Consider the following 19,730-nt stretch of genomic DNA (forward strand, 5'->3'; position numbering starts at 1 on the left):
CATAATATAAACACCATCTGTCATCTTGTCAGTTATTTATGAATTTGAGGAACTGATTAACCAATCAACAAACAAACACTAACACTAACACTGAATCATGCCTTGTTCCATTTCATTTATATCTACAACATTTAGTACTACATCATGTATTAGTTGGATGTTTGCTCAGTTACCCCAAATATTAGAGAATTATCGAAACAAATCAGCTGAAGGAATATCACCGTCGTTTCTTATACTTTGGTTTATGGGAGACTTTCTAAGTTTCACGAGTTGTTTAATAAACATCGATATTGTATTAGATTTCCAATTATATTTAAGTGTTTTTTTCTTATGTAATGATGTGACTTTATGTTTCCAATATTATTACTACAATAGTGTTTATCCTAGGTTACAACAACAACAACAACAACAACTGCTGCTGCTGTATGTGCTGTTGAACACCGAAAGAAGTGATTATTCCAAACTTACCATGACGAACAATGAAGATAGAGATATATCAATATATCAAGCACAAGATATTCAACAAATCAAACATGCTAACTCAAATCAATCCACCAGTGAAGATTGTATCAACTCGACCCCCAGTAGTTACAATTCAATAAATGACAATGGCAATGGGAATATAATTAAAAAATCCATAGTTGGAGCCATTTTAAATACCAGTCACGCCGCTGCATTACCTATCACGACAGAAACATTCTGTAAAAGAGACACAGACGGTAATAGTACCAGTTCAGTTGGGTTGTATCTTGCATGGGGTTGTACATTAGTTTATTGTTTGTCAAGGTGTCCCCAATTGTACAAAAATTATAAAAGAAAATCAGTCAATGGGATATCGCCATTATTATTTGCATCAGCATTAATGGGCAATTTGACGTATACATTGTCAATTTTGACCAGTTGTGAATTTGCATTTGGCTCAAATAGACAAGGCTTTATATTGAAAGAATTGCCCTATATTTTGGGGAGTGCCGGTACAATTGTTTTCGATATTGCGTATTTTTATCAGAAATATTTGTATCGTAACAATGGTGGAAATACAACCGCTATGACATTAGAAAGTTGGAGTGATATTGAAACGCGTAGGACTAACGATAATTAGATATAGGTGATAAAGTAAATAGATATATATATATATATATAAAGCGATAGAGTGATTTTACCAATTTCATGCTAACAACACGAGCAATAACTGAATGGTGCTTTATCAAATAAGTTAGAAAAAATGGATGCTATTGTGTGCTAGAAACACCATCTTCCTATGCATCCTACTCAAGTACATTGTGTTCAGACAAAGTCATGGTTGTTAGTGTGTGACAGATGTACATGCATATAAACTACCTAAACCTAGTTCAGGTTGTATGCCTAGTATAATTGGACTACTTTATGATTTTGTGCACAAAAATCCGTGCCAAAAGAATATGTAAATCAAATGCAACATCGAAGATGATGTCGTAATTATCCGCCAACAAAAAAAAAAAAATGCCGGTCATGATGAGAGAAAACGTGATTATTGATTGAAGCCATTCAAAAGTGTTTTGCCACTACACTGAAAATATACACAGATGATAGTATGATTTGCAGGAAGAGGATGCAATGAAGTATTTTAGCGTTATTATTATGTAGAAACCTCTAGATATATTCTATTCATAATACGTTGGTTGTGGAAATCGATTGTTACAGATTGGTTTTCTTTTACGGGGAAAGTGAACGCTTTATTACATATAATGTTAGATCTGCATGAACATACTTGAAACGTTTCTTATGTCATATCCCCTAACAAACAAACGAACATAGATAGCTGCAGCGACGATGACAGATATCATCTCAAGTCGTGTGTTCAACTATATCTATATATCCGTAAGTTCATGTATAACTTTATTAGTTTGTGTGCATGTTTAGTAAGCATAAATTGGACCAATCAGAAGCTTTTAATTTGTCAGCAAATGCTATAATAAAATTTGTTTTTTTTTTTGTGCTGCAAACTAGCCACTCGCACGAAAGAAAAATAACAAATACTTTTGTCTTCTCTTTTCACTCTTTCAAGCTCCCCCCATCTTTCTTTCTTTCTTTTTTTTTTAATCATAGTCATACACTTGATTAACTAATGAATTTGTCAATCAAAGGAACAATTATATACTATTGTGTGTGTAATCAATGAATACAATCAGAGTTAACGAATTGATTTGTGTGAGTCTGTTTCGGTGTTTAAACAAGAATAAAAATAAATTAGTAGAAGAAGAAAAAGAAGATGCAGGTGTTTTGTGACATAATGTAAACAGAATTATTGTAAGAAAATGAAATCCACCACAACAACACGAAATGCACAAGCAAGAAAGCAAGAAAGCAAAGTTAGAAAGTAAAACAATTCTTGGTTATAAGGCAGGTAGAAACATATTAGTATACTGTAGAATATATAACGTAATAATACATCGGGAAATTCGTCTATTGGTGAAAACCCAAACCAAACCCAAACCAAGTTGATGTGAATTGAGTAAGGAAATTAAGCAAAAGAAGAAACTAAAAATTGAAGATTTAAAAACAAAACAGAGAATCTAAAATTGTGACAAAATAAAAAAAAAAAATAAAATTGTCCATCACAGTCAATTTTCCATATAATAAAAATATAATGTATAATATATTATTAGTAGTAGTAGTAGTAGTAGTAGTAGTAGTAAGTATAAATATTTAATCACTTCCCCTTTTGCTTTCACTTCTTGTTATTAAATTTTCTTTTCTTCCTTTTTTTCTTTCTTTCTTTTTTTTTTTATATTTCATTTATTCTATTTATTTTTTGCTTTCATTATCATTTTTGACTTGCATTCTTATTTTTGTCTTGTTTATCTTTAACTTATTACCCTTGTATTTGTATTTAATCATATACGCAACTCACATCATTCTTTGATTTCCAGTACATAATTGAATCAATTTGCTACATATAATAGCCAATCCAAATATTCACACCTATACACATCATGTCCCTTGTTGCAATAAAAAACGGTATATCGAAACTTGTACTGAAAAAAGATGCCTCCGATGCTGAACTTGAAAGAGTGGAAAGATTAATAGATAGCAATCAAATTCCGTATGGATCAACCGACAGTAACGATGAAAGAGCTCAACAAATTGCCAGAGAAGAAGCTATCATTCAAGCTGCTGCATCGATATCAGCAGCATCATCTAGCGAAAACAAGGAAGGTGAAGGAGTCGACAGCATTACTGCATTTTTCAATACTTTTGACCCAAGGGTTATGTCAGATATCATTATTGGGTTGTCTGATGGATTGACTGTCCCATTTGCATTAACGGCTGGTTTATCATCATTAGGTGATTCCAAATTGGTTATTACTGGTGGTATGGCTGAATTGGTATCAGGGGCCATTTCCATGGGATTAGGTGGTTATTTAGCAGCAAAGTCAGAATCCGAATATTACTTTAGTCAAGTTAAAAAGGAAAAATTGGAATTCTTCAAGAAACCAGAGGCAATTAACCAAGATGCCGCAGAGATTATGTTTGAATTGGGGGCCAGTGAACAAACTATAATATCATTTTTAAAAGATTTGGATGCAAAACCAAAAAATTTAATAGATTTTGTCATCAGATACGGTAAGGGTTTGGAAGAACCAGCAGCAGGTAGAGAATTAACATCAGCTCTTACAATTGGTGCCTCATATTTCCTTGGTGGGTTTGTGCCATTATTGCCATATTTTTTCACTAAAGAAGTAGGTACTGGTTTAATAATAAGCGTGGTGGCAATGTTGGTGGTGCTTATGTTATTTGGTTATTTCAAATGTAGTATTTCCATGGGTGAAGGTTGTCCAAATCATAAAAAATTTGCTGCTGGTTTTGAAATGGTTGTTGTTGGATCAATAGCAGCAGGTGCCGCTTGGGGATTAGTGTTCTTGATAGAGTAAGAAGGAAAAAGTGTGTCTATATGAATCATTGTGATGGCAAGCAATAACAAGAAAATCCAAAACAACATCATTTGAAATGGCTATTAGTTTATTTCACAAAACTTTGACTTCAAGATCTTTTTTTTTTTTTTCAAGTCTAACTTTCACTAGATTTGCCAGTGTAACTTTTAATTGCGGTAGACCAACTATCCTACGTTAGCAACAACTGTAAAGGAATGTCTACTGCAAATATTTTTGGCGTTAAATTGAAAATGTGCTATGGTTTGAATGTTCTAATTTCAAGCCACAACTTTTCCAAATCAACACTGTATCTGATAGTCGTGGAGATGATGATTGTTGTTTCAGCAATTTTTTTTTTTTTTTGTTTTGCTTACATACACAATACGACTTGATGTAATAACAAGATAATGTTACCAAACAATACATGTGATTTTTTCTTTTTTTTTTAACTAGAACTGAACTTGATAGTTTGGATGGATAGCAGTTTCTGAAATATCCAGCTTACGCTGTAGATCTTGTCCGTTTGCACTCCCTCCTTTTCTACATGGGATTGTGCTGATTTGTCCATTTGTGTGATGGCAATTCGTGTTAAAAAGCTGTCAACGATTTACGTATTAACTTCGCAGTAAGATTCTTACAGATCTTGAATCAGACAAAAAAAAGAGAGATTATATTATGAACTATTCGCCACAATCTGAAAACAATAAGATGCTGTAAAACTACAAAAAAAAAAAAGGGGGGGTTGGAACGAATCCATGAAAGAGCATTTCACTCTGATAAAAATATACTTTTTTGGTAATCTATCAGTTGTAAATTTGCTTTTCAGTTGTGAGGAATTATAGAAATGACTATACGGTGATATTATTCTTATAATTGCTTGGAAGGAAGTCGCATTCTTTTCTCCGTCTTTTCCTCCTCTCACTTCCTCTCCACACACACACACACACCCTGTGTGGTGCCTTGCGGCCCTTTTCTGAAAATATTATAAAATAAAAACAAATTCTAGGGAGTGAAAAATATATATAAATACACCATATCTGAAGTTTGCTTGATATTCTCATTATTACTTTTTTTTTTTTTCTAACATCTAGTTATTTATAATAACCCCTTACAGAAGATAATTTCCAAAAGATGTCTGACACCAAAATCATTGTTCATTGGTATGTATATGAGTCGTTTGGCAACAGCAAACTAAATATTAGTGTTTCCCCCAACTAACGCTTAATCACATAAGGCTTAACTATTCCCGTTCACAAAGAGTACTTTGGTTATTAGAAGAGTTGAATATCCCATTCGAACTAAAAGTTTATTTGAGAAACAAACAATTCAGAGCACCCAAGGAATTGGAGAATGTTCACCCGTTGGGGAAATCACCTGTAATTGAAGTTGTTGACACCAAGACCGGTGAATCAGAAGTCATTGCTGAAACTGGCCATATTTTCAATTACATCTTATCAAACTATGACACTACCAATATCTTAACTCCCACCGATCGTAAACTTCAAAATCAAGTTAATTACTTTTTACACTATGCCGAAGGAACATTACAACCCAATTTGGTTGCTTTATTAGTTCATGGATTTGCTAAACAACAAGCACCATTTGGAACCAAATTTTTGATGGGATTGTTAGTTAACGGAATTGATAGTATGTTTTATATTCCTGAATTGAAAAAGAATTTGAATTATTTAGAAGACATCATACACAAGCAACACGAAAAAGGCAGCAAGTACTTTGTTGGCGATAAACTTTCTGGAGCTGATATTATTTTGGAATTCCCTGTGATTACCAACATCTTCCAAAACAAACGTGGGGCTCAACAATTTGGTGCTGGAGATGTCGAGAAAACGTATCCACATTTGAACCAATGGGCAGAAGACATGCAAAGAGAACCCAAATACATCAAGGCTCAAGAATTGGTTGCCAAACACGAAACTGTCAAGCCCAACATCTAATAAACTGGCTGTTTCTCCTATATATATATTGGACTTCTATGTACAAATAAACAACTTAACGACCAATATTTAACAACAATGAGTTTTTAGATCCATCACTGTCGCCGCCACCAGCACCGCCGTTAGGCAAATAGGTGATGTTTGGCGAGTTTGCCAACGTCGATGCAATATCCTTCGATGCTTCCAATCTTCTGATCATCAATAACCCGTCCCCGGCTTTGGCCAATGCCTTGGAAACAACGTCTGCCGACTCTGCTTCCCCTTCAGCTCTGATAATCGCAGCCTTCTTCTCCTGTTCTGCTCTCTCCACAAGGAACTTCGATCTTTCTGCATCTTGTTGTGCAATCTGTTTCTTTTCCACAGCCTTGGTGAACTCTCTGCCAAATGTCATATGCGTGATCGACACATCTTCCAACTCTATATTGAACTCCGCAGCTCTTCTCGACAACTCTTGTCTTATTCTCGCAGACACAACCTCTCTCTGGGTGATCAACTCGGCAGCATCAAATTGGGCCACAATCGACTTTAATATTTCATTACCAATAGCAGGCAACACTCTTTCTCCGTAATCCAACCCCAAAGTTTGGTAAATGGTGGGCAACTTTCTTACTTCAGGTCTACTCAACACCCTCAATGTCAATGAAACATTCTGTAAATCCTTTGACCCCGTGGTGGTGGTAATCACTCGTGGTTCAACTCTAACATCAAATATCACCGCCTTTTGTAACCACGGCACCAAAAAGTGGGTACCTTCACCAACCACCCCCTGTTTGACCCCCTTTAAACGATCAAATATAACCGCACGCTTACCCCCAGGAACATCATACAAGGCCGATTGCGCCAATGCAATGGTGATACCGGCCGGCAATGCTATCTTGGAAACAAAATCTGCAATTCGTTGTGACATGGTGTATTAACTGTGTGGAGGAAAAGGTGAAACAGAAGAAGAAGTAAAAAAAAAAAAAAAAAGAAAGGAAGAAATCATTTGCTTGAATGAAGCAAGTAGTGGGAGCAAAAAATGATCATAATTGCACGACAATTGAGACACAAATCAATAGAACAACCCTTAACTTGTGATAACTCAATAAAACAAAGCGGACTCTTTAGCATGCATGAATAGCTGCTTTCTGAATATAATTGTTGGCCAAATTTGATTGTATACATTAACTTGAGGAAATCATATGATTAAGTCTAGAAAGCTGCAATTATCATAAATTGTTTTGTCCAACCGCATAGTGGCTACAACAACATTCTGTTAAACTCTTCTACTTTTAGTGCTCTACAAACTCTAATCATACACAACAAAGAGGTTTTTTTAAATGGTAAAGGGGGGGATTTAGTGAAATGGATAGTTTGTACAAAATGCAATGTATAGATGTACAGTCGTTGGGGTACTAAATTTGTGTAGTGAGACAACCAGGGAAAAACAAAAAAATAAAAAGGATAAAGATAAAGATAAAGATACAAATAATATAATCCGTTGTCTTTTTGTTATATTATTATCTTTCAGTCTATTTGTCTCAAAAATGATAGCTAACTCAACCAATATATCTAATCGTATGTTCAGATCACAAAGGATAATTATATTGAGTATCTTAGCTGCATTCCTTATGTTGCTTGGAATCACATCATTATCGGGTCATCATCAAGTTGTTGTTAATTCAGTTAAATCTATGTCTAATAAAGCTAGCGATTCAATTTCGGATTTTTACAATAAAGTTGATCCATCATTACCAAGTGATGAGAAAGAATTAAAAGAAGAGGGAATAGCTGATGCAGAAAGATTGGCTGAGCTTGCAGATGAGAAACTGAAGGAAATTAAAGAGGAAGATAATACTAGAGCACAACAGAAATAAGAGGGTAGATGAGCAGAATGGTGATTGTCTTTCGTTAATGAAATAAAGAGTAGGAGGCTCTGTACGTATATGTATTAAACTTATATACCTTTCCATATCGCCTTTTCCAAAAAATCACCCTTTGGTTTTTGTTGTAGAATCCCCATAAGCATCAACTCGTGACAATTCTGTACAAACCACGCATAAGTTAATTTATCCCAATCCTCATTTGCTGGCAACTGTAATGATAGCTCTTTTTGACCTAAAGTAGACTTAAAAGCTTGATAAAAGTCGTATAAATTGATAGTTGTCGGTGCTTCCTTGTACAACTTAAACAAATGGGTCAATGTTGGTGGTATCAATGGTTGTTCTACTTCATTTGTAATCAAAGGATTGGCCAAATATGTATCACAGTTATCTAAGCCACGTTCTAGTGTAGCTCTTAGATTTGGTCGCAACAAGTTGATCATTAAATTTTCATAATTCTCTTCAAACAAAGGTGGTTTTGTGAATTTCTCTTGGATTGTTCCTCCATCCATTGAAAACACTTCATGAAATACCATATACTCCAAGGGTGTAGTTAAAATACTGTTATCAAAATAATTTTGAAGTTTCTCACTAATCCCTTTCAAGTCTGATAATTCACCTAAATCTTTTATAAGCTTAATTAAATGGTTGTCGGTGATTCCATCTAGTATCTCTGTACAATTGTCTGTCAATCCAATGACTACCTTCCCAAGAACTGAATCTGGTAGTTTGGACAAGTTCTTCACCAGTTCGTACAAGTATTTTGAGTTTAGCAATTTGTGGTTGATTAATAATTTATATAGCTCAAATTTCTGTTTCGGTTTATTGGGGTGTAACTGGTAAATAACGTTTATGGCATTCATAACAGCTAATTTAAATTTTCGGAAATTGACTCCTGCTTCATTGAATAGTTTTATTACTGATTCGTCATTATTTAACAAGTTTTTGACACTGTGATCGCCTTGGTGTAGTTTTAATTCAATATATTTTTTAAACGAAGATAGCTTTCGTAATCCATCTGCATACAATTTTTGAGGTTGCGGGTTCTCTTCTGCAATGAGAATAGACAAGGGCAGTCGATAAAAATAAATCATATAACATAATTTTATCTCGGCAATCAATGCGTCGATGGAATTATTTGAGTTTTCAAACCGGTTCAAAATAATTGTACTTAATGTACTATTAATCAACAACGGGTTCTCTGGTGTCAATTCTGGTGTTAAGAATAAGTTGTTCAAAATGATATATCCCAAGCTTTTATTATCATTGCTTTTAAACTTGTAACCTTGAATCCCGATCCTTAGTTCATTAGTCAAGTTGCCATTTATCCATGAGCTGACTGTTTCACAAGATAATCCCATAATGATTTTGAGAGGCCACTTGCCAACATATGACTGCAATATTTTAAGTAGTTGATTCAAAAGTTGATTGTTAATCAAATTGGTGTCTTCCAAAATCAAAACTAACCTCGAGTTGTTCAATCTTTCTTCATTGAACCAATCATCAATGGCATCAAGGTCATAGTTTAACCTGTACATTTCCTCAACTGGCTCACAAGTTTCATGAAACTGCTTAACAACTTCTCGCAAGGTTGCCTTTATATTGTATGTAAAATGCTTGGAATTAAGAGTAATTAATTTATAGTCATAGTCTGATTTTCTCTGAATGTATTGATAAAACTCCTGCAAGATTCTCAAGTTATTGGCTGTGTTTGTTGTCAACTGCACATAGCCAACAGCTAGTTGTTGTAAGTTTTCTAAATTTATAAATTGAATCAAATCTTTGAATAATTCATCGTTGGCATTGTTTAAAATTAACTGAATTTTGTCCAATTGATTTGCCCATACTTGGTTGTACAACTCAAATCTACGCAGCACATTTTCTCTAGACTCATTTCCATCAAATAGACTTAAAAATGGCGTGGTATCGCTATGTGGTCGTTTTGTTTGACTAGTTACTTTGCAATAGACATTTTCAAATGATGATTCGGTGCTAGTTGTCTTGGGGGTTATGTAATAATGTGTTTTTAAATCATCGTCATTTTCCAATTGAGGTGTTTCAGACTCTGAATCTGAAGAATTAGAAAGCTCATCTTCAGGAGATGATCTTTTTCTCTGCATCATAGGAAGGTGTTGAATACTATTAGTTATCTGTATATCTTGTTTATTGATGTTTTGTTTTCTCATCCATTCATCTTGTTCTACACGACTTTGGTTAGGATTTTTTTTTTTTTCCTGTTGTGAACAGAGTCGTGTGTACCGGCTCAAGATTGATACGACTACTTACACAATGTCAATCCTTCTGTCAATAGACATCTTTCTTCACCTAGGATTGTGAATCAAATATTGGCATATACAGTCTTTGGCTTTTTGTAATTATAAGTTGACTTGCTAATTTATACCACAGCCAAATGTGCTCGTCTGGAGCATCAGATAATAAACTAATAGGAACTTACTTTGGTCTTTTCTATTTGGGAAGTAAGATTGTTCTTTCTTCTTTGCCTAATAGCCCCTTAAGCGTAGATGTAAAAGAAGAAGAAGAAGAAGAAATCCAAAGGATACAAATGTATGTGATTTGCGATCACAACAACAACCAACAACAACCAACAATCAGGCTATTCTCGAATAATAACAAATAAATAATAAAAATGGTTTGTAAGTGATCCTTTAAATTGCATGGTTTTATTTACTTTTTCTCATTTTGCTAGTTTATGTACGAACAAAAGAGAAATGAAAGAAAAGAAAGACAATTAGGCAAGTGGCATCAAGCGGTATTTTGTTGTTTGAAAAGAGCTACCACAACCACCAATAATTTGCAACAAAAGAACTTCAACAGTTAAATCTACCAAAAAGAACAAACAATAGTTTTTTGTTTTTAGAAAGAAAATCTCATTGTTTTATGCTCTCTTTTTCTTGGTGTTTGTTCCTTTTGTTTTAATTTATTGTTAAGGGGGGGTGGTGTTGATAGAGGGAGCAATTATGGTAACGAAATAGAGGATAGAAAATCGCAAAGAAAATTGTTGATTTCCAGGGATTCTTTAATTAAAGAATCACCAAATTATGTGCAAGCATAATGAATCGATTTCATTTACCAATTTTAGCAAACCCTTGAAATAAACTAGATAGAAAGTCAATGATATTGGTATTACTTTATTGATTTTACCAAAATAAAAGCAAGGTAGAGAACACAGGTGGCCTAGTGTATTTGGTTTTCCTATTTGGTATAATAATAATTTGATAGTCTAAATTTAATTTACTTTTAATTAAATTTAAAATTTCAATTTAAAATTACTCATTTCTCTTCTTTTGCTTCTTGCTAACATGTTGTTCTTCAGATTTGTCAAAATTGATATGATACTTCTAAACCACAATTGGACGCTTCTTCTATTAGTAGCAGTTGTTAGTAGAGGCGCAATTCTTCTTAGTGTCACTTTCACCTTGTTTGGTTTTCCTTTTTTTTAGCTTCCCCCCTAATTAAGTCCGCCTGTCTAGTTTTTCTTTCCCTCGCTTGCTGTGTTTCTGTGTGTGGGTGTATTTATATCATTGGTCCCGATGATGATTAACCCCCTTCCACCCCACGCTTCCATTTTGTTATCCCTTTAAGTTTTGATTTCACAGAAATTTAATAATATTCATTTTCTTTAATTTTTCAATTTTCTTTTTCTTTTTTTTTTTTGCTTTTTCTTTTTTTTTTTTTTTATCTTCTTTCATTACTTTTCCTTTTTGCTTTCATTTCTTTTCAATATCAATTCATTTCCTTTTTGTTGTTTGTTGAATTAACGTTGGTTTTGTTGGCTCATTTCCTTCTTTGATTAATCATTCCATTTTAATTGAAATAATCAAGCTATTTATTTTTTTGTTTTTTTTCCTTGGTTGCGGTTGAATTCTAATCATTACCACATTGTTCGTTCAAGTTTGATCAATTCACTTAGTAGCAATTGAGAATAAGAAACGTCTTATAATCTCGATTGAACATTGATATTTAAATACAACTATTTTCCTCTCTATTTTTCATCTGTCCATGTCATATATTCTTGTTGATTCTAGATAAGGAAGAGAATATCCCCAGTCACACAACATACACACAACATAAACACACTTAGTACAATTATTTATATTTTTTTTTTTTTCATATTTGCAATGACAGAAACAGCAGACCTTAAATCAGAACATACAGAGAAGGTTACAGGACTTTCTACCTCTAAGGAAGTACCCGAATCCACGCTTACACAAAGAAAACAACTGTCTGCTCCAGCTACACCATCTTCAAAACGTTCAACTACATCAAAGAAAAAACGTGCATTTATCAATGTGGCTCCGTTGAATACCCCATTGTCTCATCGACTCGAAACTTTGGGGGTTGTTTGGCATTGTATTAGTATTCCTTTTTTTATTTGCTTATTTTTTTTCATGATATCGTTGGGTTTATTTGGGTGGATTGTAATAGTCTTGCCATACTTCATTTGGTGGTATGGGTTTGATTTGCATACCCCAACCAATGGTAAAGTTGCTTATCGGTACCGTAATTCAATGAAGAATTTCATCATTTGGGATTGGTTTGTCAGATACTTCCCTATAAAGGTTTATAAGTCTGTCGAATTGGAACCCACATTCAAGGAGGTTTTGGTAGAAGAGACTGAAAGTTCGGAAGATGATGATGAACAAGATTTAGTGTCTGAACGAAGCAGGACATTGGTTGACAAGGTTTTCAAGTTTTTTGGATTGAAAAAACGTTTGAATGATACATCTCTGGGGAAATCGGAAACCTACAAAACGGTGTCTACTGGTCCCAGGTATATATTTGGATACCATCCTCATGGGGTTATTTCAATGGGTGGTGTTGGTTTATTTGCAACCAATTCGTTACGAAACGAACCCTACACACCTTTCCTCAAATTCTTGAAGCCATTCTTCCATGACAGTACCAAAGGTGAACGGTTATTCCCAGGTCTTGGAAATATTTTCTTGTTAACAATCACCACACAGTTTGCTATACCATTTTATCGTGATTATTTGATGGGGTTGGGAGTCACCAGTGCTTCAGCAAAGAATATCAGAAGTTTAATTAACAATGGTGATAATTCTGTCTGTATTGTGGTCGGTGGAGCTGAGGAATCTTTGTTAAACAATATGGTCGCAAAACACGCCAGAGTTGGTTACGGATATAAAGAAAACCAGGACATTAACGGAAGCGACACCGAAGATGATGAACCAGAGCAGCAACAACAACAACAAAATGGAAACGTCGAGGTCAAGAAGAAGAGTACAAAAGAAGTTGACAACAAAACATCAAGCCAACCTCCTAAACGTGAAGTTAAATTGATTTTAAACAAACGTAAAGGATTTGTTAAATTGGCCATAGAATTGGGCAACGTTGCTTTGGTACCAACTTTTGCATTTGGTGAGGCAGATGTGTATAGATTGGTCCAACCAAGTCCCACATCTATGATGTATAAATTCCAGAAATGGATGAAAGGTATTTTCCTGTTTACCATTCCATTATTTAGCGCACGCGGTGTTTTCATTTACGATTACGGGTTGTTACCTTTTAGAAATCCTATAAACATTTGTGTTGGTAAACCGATATATATCCCTGCTGGAGCCTTGCAAGAATACAAACAACAACATCCAGAAGAGTTTACTGAGGAAGAGACTAAACCACCGATGAAAAAATCTGGGTCCTTTACCGATATTTTCAAAATAAACGATGAAACACCAAAAATCTCCACGATCAAAACGAAAATACCACCTGCATTATTAGATAAGTATCATAAGTTATATGTAGATGAGTTGAGAAATGTTTATGAAGAAAACAAACACAAGTTTGGTTATGGAGACGTTGAATTTAGTATTGTCGAATGATCCCCTGAACGAAAACAAGAACAAATAGAAATCAAAATAAAAATGAAAATGAAAATAAGAATAAAAAAAAAAAAAAATAGTATATATATGTACATATATGTATAGTTTGAAGTCATCAACATAGTTTTTTGGAAAATTATTTCACAATTTTATGACCTCTATAACCAATTTGTACTTTTCAGGGAGTTTAGCATCTTTTTCCAACTTCTTATAATTTTTGAGTAGTTTTCTATTTATTCTTTTACGTGCACCGCGTTTTGACATGATAAATGAATCAGCATCACTTACTTCAGCCATCATCTTTCCATACTCTTCCTTATAAGCTTCATCTTCTAATTGTTTCTTTACTTCTTTCTCAACAAGTTTTCTTTCCCATTCCTTAAATCCTAAGGGATCACTTCGTTGATATGGCGGTATACCAAACAGTTTTTTCGGTGGTAAAATCTCCCACAAGTAGCTATCTTCAATTATATCTAATGTTGGATTTATCTTACTCATGCCAGATAGTGATTTTCTCATTGGGTGTTCCTCAGTAGAATACATTCTATTTAGTTCGGGCTCTAAATATTTCCCTATTTCTTTGGAAATGGCTATCAATGTTTGGTGATCTGCTTCCCTTTGGGAAAAACTCTCAATTTTATCATCAAGCTCGCGTGTTTCTTTGTCGGATTCTTTTGATGGTTTCACTACCGACAGTTTAAGATATTCTTTTGGTATTTGGAGATCGATTCCGCGAGGCCTTTTCATTCTAACGTCCTCGGGGTTGGGGAAATGGGGTAATGCTGATAAGGGAAGATACTTGCTTGTATTTTTCATTTTTTCCTGTTTCTTTTTAGAAGCACTCTTTAATCGATGGGAAACTGGTTTCACTTCTGATGTGCTAGGCTTGGTTTTTTGTTGATCTAAAATATCTTTCTTTGATGTTAATATTGGAGCTCCAGTGGCGCTTCGAGATAAGCATCTTACCAAACGTGGTGTATTTCTTATTAAAGCTTGGTTACAAAGCATTATGTATAGTATAATTTTTTTTTTTTTTAAAGTCAATAAAATAACAAGAAGGAACAAGATTGGGGTAAGGATTTATTAATTGGACTTGGTTCTATAATCACACACTTCAACAATGCACACTCATATAAAGGCAAAAAAAAAAAAAGAAGAGAGCATTAACAAAAAAAAATTTTAACTATTGGCTGATGTGCACGACTTTTCTGTATTTGGGGAGAATCGAAAAATAAAAAATAGTTCTATTCTATGCCACAGTAAAGGTCCCCAACAAGAAAAATGAGGAGGACTCGTGGGTGCAGCAAGATTTGTCGTCATCACCACCATTACTACTACCACGGCCACTGGGTTTGGTCTGAACCACAAACAAACAAAAAAAAAAAAACGTGCATATTTAAGAATCAAATTTTCACGACTTTGAATCTAGTTTATGGTAAAACTTGTTTTCAAAGGTAATAATTTATCAAAACTAATTAAAATGTCCGTTCATAGAGAAAAAATTGACCTTGCCAAATTACCACATCACTATGATGGTCCTGTTACATTGGCAGTAATTGGAGGTACTGGATTGTATGATTTGCCTAATTTACACCCTGTTGCTAGATTGACTATTAGTACTCCTTGGGGGTTTCCTTCCGGTTCAATTACCATTTCCAAGACTGATCTGGGTTTCCCAGTAGCATTTTTAGCTCGTCATGGTGCCCATCATGATTTGTTGCCTAGTGATGTGCCATCGAGAGCCAACATTGCTGCATTGAAAAAATTGGGAGTTAAAGCCATCGTCGCCTTTTCTGCTGTTGGCTCGTTGCAACAAGAAATCAAACCAAGGGATTTTGTTTTACCTACACAAATCATTGATAGAACAAAAGGTATTAGGCCATCTACTTTTTTCGAAAAAGGATTTGTTGCACATGCTATGTTTGGGGAACCTTTTGATTTAGAGTTGAATAAATTGATTAGTGATGCCATTCCCAGTAAAGGATTTTTGGAAGGATTCGACACTGATGCTGCTCCTGTTTTGCACACTAAGGAAAACACCAATAATGGGGAAGATTTAACAATCATTTGTATGGAGGGCCCACAGTTTTCAACTAGAGCTGAATCCAAATTGTACAGAAGCTGGGGAGGTTCTGTCATCAATATGTCAGTATTGCCAGAAGCAAAATTGGCTCGTGAAGCAGAAATCGCATACCAAATGATTTGTATGTCGACAGATTATGATTCATGGAATGAAAGCGAAGAGCCTGTCACAGTGGAAACAGTGGTTGGTAATTTGAAGGCCAATTCTGCTAATGCTTGTAAATTAGCAGCTAAATTGATTGATGAATTTGCTGCTAAGGGTGGTGAAATTGGTAAAGATTTACAAGGAAGCATGAAATATGCTGTCAGCACTAGTCCTCATGGTGTCAAAAAAGAATTGTTAGAAAAAATGCATTATTTATTCCCTGGCTATTGGGAAGTATAGACATATTTTAGGCTAACTGCTATCGTTATTGCGACTTCTTAAATATTAATAGAGCTATTTCTTCTAAATTAATAGATGTATAACTTCACGAAAAGGATCATTTTGAAATCGTTGACATATTTGAATTGGAAGTGGACCGAAGTGCACAATGTCAACATACTGTAGAGTAGTTAATGTCAGAGACTCTACTTTTGGTAAAAATAAAACTAAGAATTTTTCTATGATAATCTTTTGAGGGTTAATATGTCTCTAAAAATTATTCAAGTAATTCTTTTGATCTTTTGTTGAGTATATTTCCCCACATAAAAAAAAAAAATTGCCAAAGATATTTTTGTTCAAAAATGATGCAAAAAAAATACCAAAATTAAAAATAATAGAATTACTACCCCACGAAAATAACAATTAGAGGTATAAAGTGGTATGAGTCAGATTATTATGAATCTAGCAAATATTATTATCTCATACATTTTGTTCAAGTTTACCCCAACACTTCAAGATAGGCGTAGCACTAATAATATTTCAAACAAGAATAATTTTGGTCTTATTGCGTGGTTTTCGACAACCCACCCCAAGTTGCAAGTACTTACCAAACAAAAAAAAAAAGGAACTAGTAATTATCAACAATTACCATAAACTGGAGTTTTACGATCTTTCATCTCGTGAAAAACAACAATGCACTTTTGAAATCTGGGGATGGGTTGCTAACATTCTTCACATTTCATTAGTGCCCTTGATACCCTGGTTCTGCAATTCAAAGAAAACGAAAGGTTAGTAACCCAACGGCATTCATTATTGAAAGGGCAAATAAAAGTCAATAATTGGGTCCAGTTTTTTGTGCACATCGGAACGGCGAAAAATAAATAATCCGCTTGCAGGAGTGGCACGAGAATTACTATGCTTTTAGGCATTTTTTCAATTCATAAACGGCGATGTCGGTCAGCTTGTTTAGTGTTGTACTAGTAATACGTAAGAACACACACATTTAAAGTCTCGAGGGGTATGGCACCTAAAAGGACGAATATGGCAACTGATTCTTTATACTAAAAAAAAATAAAAAAATAAATGAGAAACAGTCACATCATAAATTATAAGAGTAAAAAAGGGTTGATAAAAATAGTATGGTAAAAAAAAAATAACAATTAGACCAAAACTAATGATTTTTGTAATCGCGTGGTGTCTGTCTATTTAAAATAGATTGTTGTTACAGGTTTTTATTTATGGAATAATTCACTTTGAATATATGCCCCATGACCGATTATGTCAGGTTTCGAGATGAGATGGGCGCGGAAAAAATAAAACAATTCTTGGCAAAATGCCGCAAATAAGAGAAAATTTTTTTCTCCATTTCAACTATAAATCTATTTATTAATTTAGTCATCATGCATAGCATCATGTCAACTGTAAGTTTTTGTGTATTTTCAAAAGTTGATAAATGCCCCAATACATTCCCATAACGTTAATTATCTTTTTTCTGTTTTTTGTTTTTTTCACCCCTCCTGCCTTTTAGTCCATTCATCTTATTCACAAATAATTGTATTTCGTTTCGTTTCGTTTTGTTCTGTTTCGTTTCTTTTTTTTTCTTTTTTTTCTTTCTTTCTTTCTATTATTTTAATTTGTGTAGTGATGGTGGTGGTGATGTAAAATGCCTATCTCCACTTGATTGGTTAGCTGATACCATTTCTTATCTTTTCCCTATAGCATGCAATATTCAATAAAAACCCCATCTCTTTGTATTTATTATTAAAGAAATGCTGAATCCGTGGTTTTTTTTTTTCTCTGGGAATAACTTCTTCTCTCTTTTTTTTTTTTCTTTCTTGAATAATACAGTCTGTTTCATTTTTTTTTTGCAATTTAAGTATTCTCTTTTCTTCATATTTGGTTTATTTGTTTTATTTCCCATCTTGTTAATTTTCAATGTCCACAGAAGAAAAACATCTGCAAACAGATGTTATAAATAACTCGACCCAAGTCTCAAATTCCGTCGAAAAACTGCTGAGAGATGATGAATATGCTGGTGATAACTTAGGCTCCGACATACAGATCGAAGACGACGGTAGAGAACCTACAGATCATGAAATGGAAACTCTAAGACACGTTTCTGAATCCATTCCAATGTCGTGTTGGTTAGTTGCCGTTGTTGAATTAGCTGAAAGATTCTCCTATTATGGGTTGTCAGCACCATTCCAGAACTATATGCAATTTACCCCAGACCATTCACCAAAAGGTATGCTTGGCTTAAAGCAACAAGGTGCCACGGCGTTGTCGTATTTTTTCCAATTCTGGTGTTATGTCACTCCTATTCTTGGTGGTTGGATTTCTGACACCTATTGGGGTAAATACAAAACAATTTTTGTCTTTTGTGTTATTTACATTGTTGGTATTTTCTTATTATTTATTACTTCCATTCCCTCCATAACCAGTAAAAGCACTGCTACTGGGGGGTACATCGCTGCTATCATTATCATTGGTCTTGGTACTGGTGGTGTCAAGTCCAACGTTTCCCCCTTGATTGCTGATCAAATTCCTAAAAAGAAACCCTACATTAAGGTCACCAAAAAGGGAGAAAGAGTGATTGTTGATCCAAACATTACTGTTCAAAATGTGTTCATGTTCTTTTACCTTATGATCAACATTGGATCTTTGTCAGTTATTGCCACTACCGAAATGGAGTCTCACATTGGTTTCTGGTCTTCTTACTTGCTTACGTTCTGTTTCTTCTTTATCGCCATTGCTGCCTTGATTATTGGTAGAAACAAATATATCAAGGTTCCTGTTGGTGACAAGATTGTCAACAAGACTTTCAAATGTGTTTGGGTGGGTATCATGAACGGGTTTAACTTTGATGCTGCCAAGCCCTCTGTCAAACCAGAAAAATCTTATCCATGGGATGATCATTTCGTTGATGAGGTCAAAAGAACTATATCTGCTTGTAAAGTGTTTGTGTGGTACCCTATCTACTGGGTGCAATACAATGGTATGATGAATATGTTTGTTAGTTCTGCAGCAGGGATGAGTCGTGATATTCCAAATGATTTCTTGACTGTGTTTGACAGTGTGGCCATTATAGTATTTATCCCAATATTCGAAAGATTTTTATATCCTTTAGTCAGACATTTTACTCCATTCAAACCCATCACAAAGATTTTTTGGGGATTCATGTTTGGATCCGGTGCCATGGTTTACGCCGCTGTTTTGCAACACTATATCTACAAAGCTGGTCCATGTTATGACCATCCATTGGATTGTCCAAACGGTAACAACATCAACATTGGTTTGCAAACACCTGCATATGTCCTTATTGCCATCTCTGAAATTTTGGCCTCGATTACTGGTCTTGAGTATGCCTACACTAAGGCACCTGTCCAAATGAAATCTTTGGTCATGGCAATGTTCTTACTTACAAACGCCGTTGGTGCTGCCATTGGTATTGCCTTGCTGAGTGTTAGTGTTGATCCAAAAATGGTGTGGACATATCTGGGATTAGCTGTGCTGTGTTTCATTGCCGGTTGCTTGTTCTTGACTTTGTTCAGACACTACAATAAAAAGGAAGACGAATGGAACAATTTGGAATACGAAACCAATATCGATGAGACTGGACTTATGCCAGTTTCTTCATTGACTCCGTCACGCAAGTCCATTGCATAGAAATTGTGTGTATATATTAGTTATTT

At 34.5% G+C, this 19,730-nt stretch overlaps 10 protein-coding genes and 1 pseudogene across 10 annotated transcripts, besides 1 other annotated feature; 7 read left to right on the forward strand and 4 right to left on the reverse strand. All coding sequences in view use genetic code 12, as the record gives it.

Annotated features, from left to right (window-relative positions):
- Positions 1-97: 97 nt before the first annotated feature.
- On the forward strand, positions 98-1,102 carry CD36_83690 (vacuolar integral membrane protein ydr352w homologue, putative; the record flags this gene model as incomplete). Its single annotated transcript, XM_002419245.1, has 1 exon — positions 98-1,102. One exon carries the CDS (start codon positions 98-100, stop codon positions 1,100-1,102), a length of 1,005 nt encoding a protein of 334 aa, XP_002419290.1.
- A 1,185-nt stretch (positions 1,103-2,287) lies between these two features.
- CD36_83695 lies at positions 2,288-2,590 on the reverse strand (annotated as a pseudogene).
- Positions 2,288-2,590: a sequence feature.
- Positions 2,591-2,975: 385 nt separating this feature from the next.
- CD36_83700 (vacuolar Fe2+/Mn2+ transporter, putative) lies at positions 2,976-3,914 on the forward strand (the record flags this gene model as incomplete). The annotated part of the gene is made up of 1 exon (XM_002419246.1): positions 2,976-3,914. One exon carries the CDS (start codon positions 2,976-2,978, stop codon positions 3,912-3,914), a length of 939 nt encoding a protein of 312 aa, XP_002419291.1.
- Positions 3,915-5,045: 1,131 nt separating this feature from the next.
- CD36_83710 (glutathione S-transferase, putative) lies at positions 5,046-5,869 on the forward strand (the record flags this gene model as incomplete). The annotated part of the gene is made up of 2 exons (XM_002419247.1): positions 5,046-5,074; positions 5,149-5,869. 2 exons carry the CDS (start codon positions 5,046-5,048, stop codon positions 5,867-5,869), a joined length of 750 nt encoding a protein of 249 aa, XP_002419292.1.
- A 55-nt stretch (positions 5,870-5,924) lies between these two features.
- On the reverse strand, positions 5,925-6,776 carry CD36_83720 (subunit of the prohibitin complex, putative; the record flags this gene model as incomplete). Its single annotated transcript, XM_002419248.1, has 1 exon — positions 5,925-6,776. The coding sequence occupies one exon, from the start codon at positions 6,774-6,776 to the stop codon at positions 5,925-5,927; it is 852 nt and encodes a 283-aa protein (XP_002419293.1).
- Positions 6,777-7,395: 619 nt separating this feature from the next.
- CD36_83730 (conserved hypothetical protein) lies at positions 7,396-7,725 on the forward strand (the record flags this gene model as incomplete). The annotated part of the gene is made up of 1 exon (XM_002419249.1): positions 7,396-7,725. One exon carries the CDS (start codon positions 7,396-7,398, stop codon positions 7,723-7,725), a length of 330 nt encoding a protein of 109 aa, XP_002419294.1.
- Positions 7,726-7,805: 80 nt separating this feature from the next.
- On the reverse strand, positions 7,806-9,917 carry CD36_83740 (subunit of the origin recognition complex, putative; the record flags this gene model as incomplete). The annotated part of the gene is made up of 1 exon (XM_002419250.1): positions 7,806-9,917. The coding sequence occupies one exon, from the start codon at positions 9,915-9,917 to the stop codon at positions 7,806-7,808; it is 2,112 nt and encodes a 703-aa protein (XP_002419295.1).
- Positions 9,918-11,870: 1,953 nt separating this feature from the next.
- Positions 11,871-13,592, forward strand: CD36_83750 (acyl-CoA : diacylglycerol acyltransferase; the record flags this gene model as incomplete). Its single annotated transcript, XM_002419251.1, has 1 exon — positions 11,871-13,592. The coding sequence occupies one exon, from the start codon at positions 11,871-11,873 to the stop codon at positions 13,590-13,592; it is 1,722 nt and encodes a 573-aa protein (XP_002419296.1).
- Positions 13,593-13,733: 141 nt separating this feature from the next.
- Positions 13,734-14,600, reverse strand: CD36_83760 (conserved hypothetical protein; the record flags this gene model as incomplete). Its single annotated transcript, XM_002419252.1, has 1 exon — positions 13,734-14,600. The coding sequence occupies one exon, from the start codon at positions 14,598-14,600 to the stop codon at positions 13,734-13,736; it is 867 nt and encodes a 288-aa protein (XP_002419297.1).
- Positions 14,601-15,024: 424 nt separating this feature from the next.
- CD36_83770 (methylthioadenosine phosphorylase, putative) lies at positions 15,025-16,059 on the forward strand (the record flags this gene model as incomplete). Its single annotated transcript, XM_002419253.1, has 1 exon — positions 15,025-16,059. The coding sequence occupies one exon, from the start codon at positions 15,025-15,027 to the stop codon at positions 16,057-16,059; it is 1,035 nt and encodes a 344-aa protein (XP_002419298.1).
- Positions 16,060-17,973: 1,914 nt separating this feature from the next.
- On the forward strand, positions 17,974-19,704 carry CD36_83780 (peptide transporter, putative; the record flags this gene model as incomplete). Its single annotated transcript, XM_002419254.1, has 1 exon — positions 17,974-19,704. One exon carries the CDS (start codon positions 17,974-17,976, stop codon positions 19,702-19,704), a length of 1,731 nt encoding a protein of 576 aa, XP_002419299.1.
- Positions 19,705-19,730: the final 26 nt, after the last annotated feature.

This window comes from Candida dubliniensis, chromosome 3 (assembly GCF_000026945.1).
Source record: "Candida dubliniensis CD36 chromosome 3, complete sequence".
Lineage (NCBI taxonomy): Eukaryota > Fungi > Ascomycota > Pichiomycetes > Serinales > Debaryomycetaceae > Candida > Candida dubliniensis.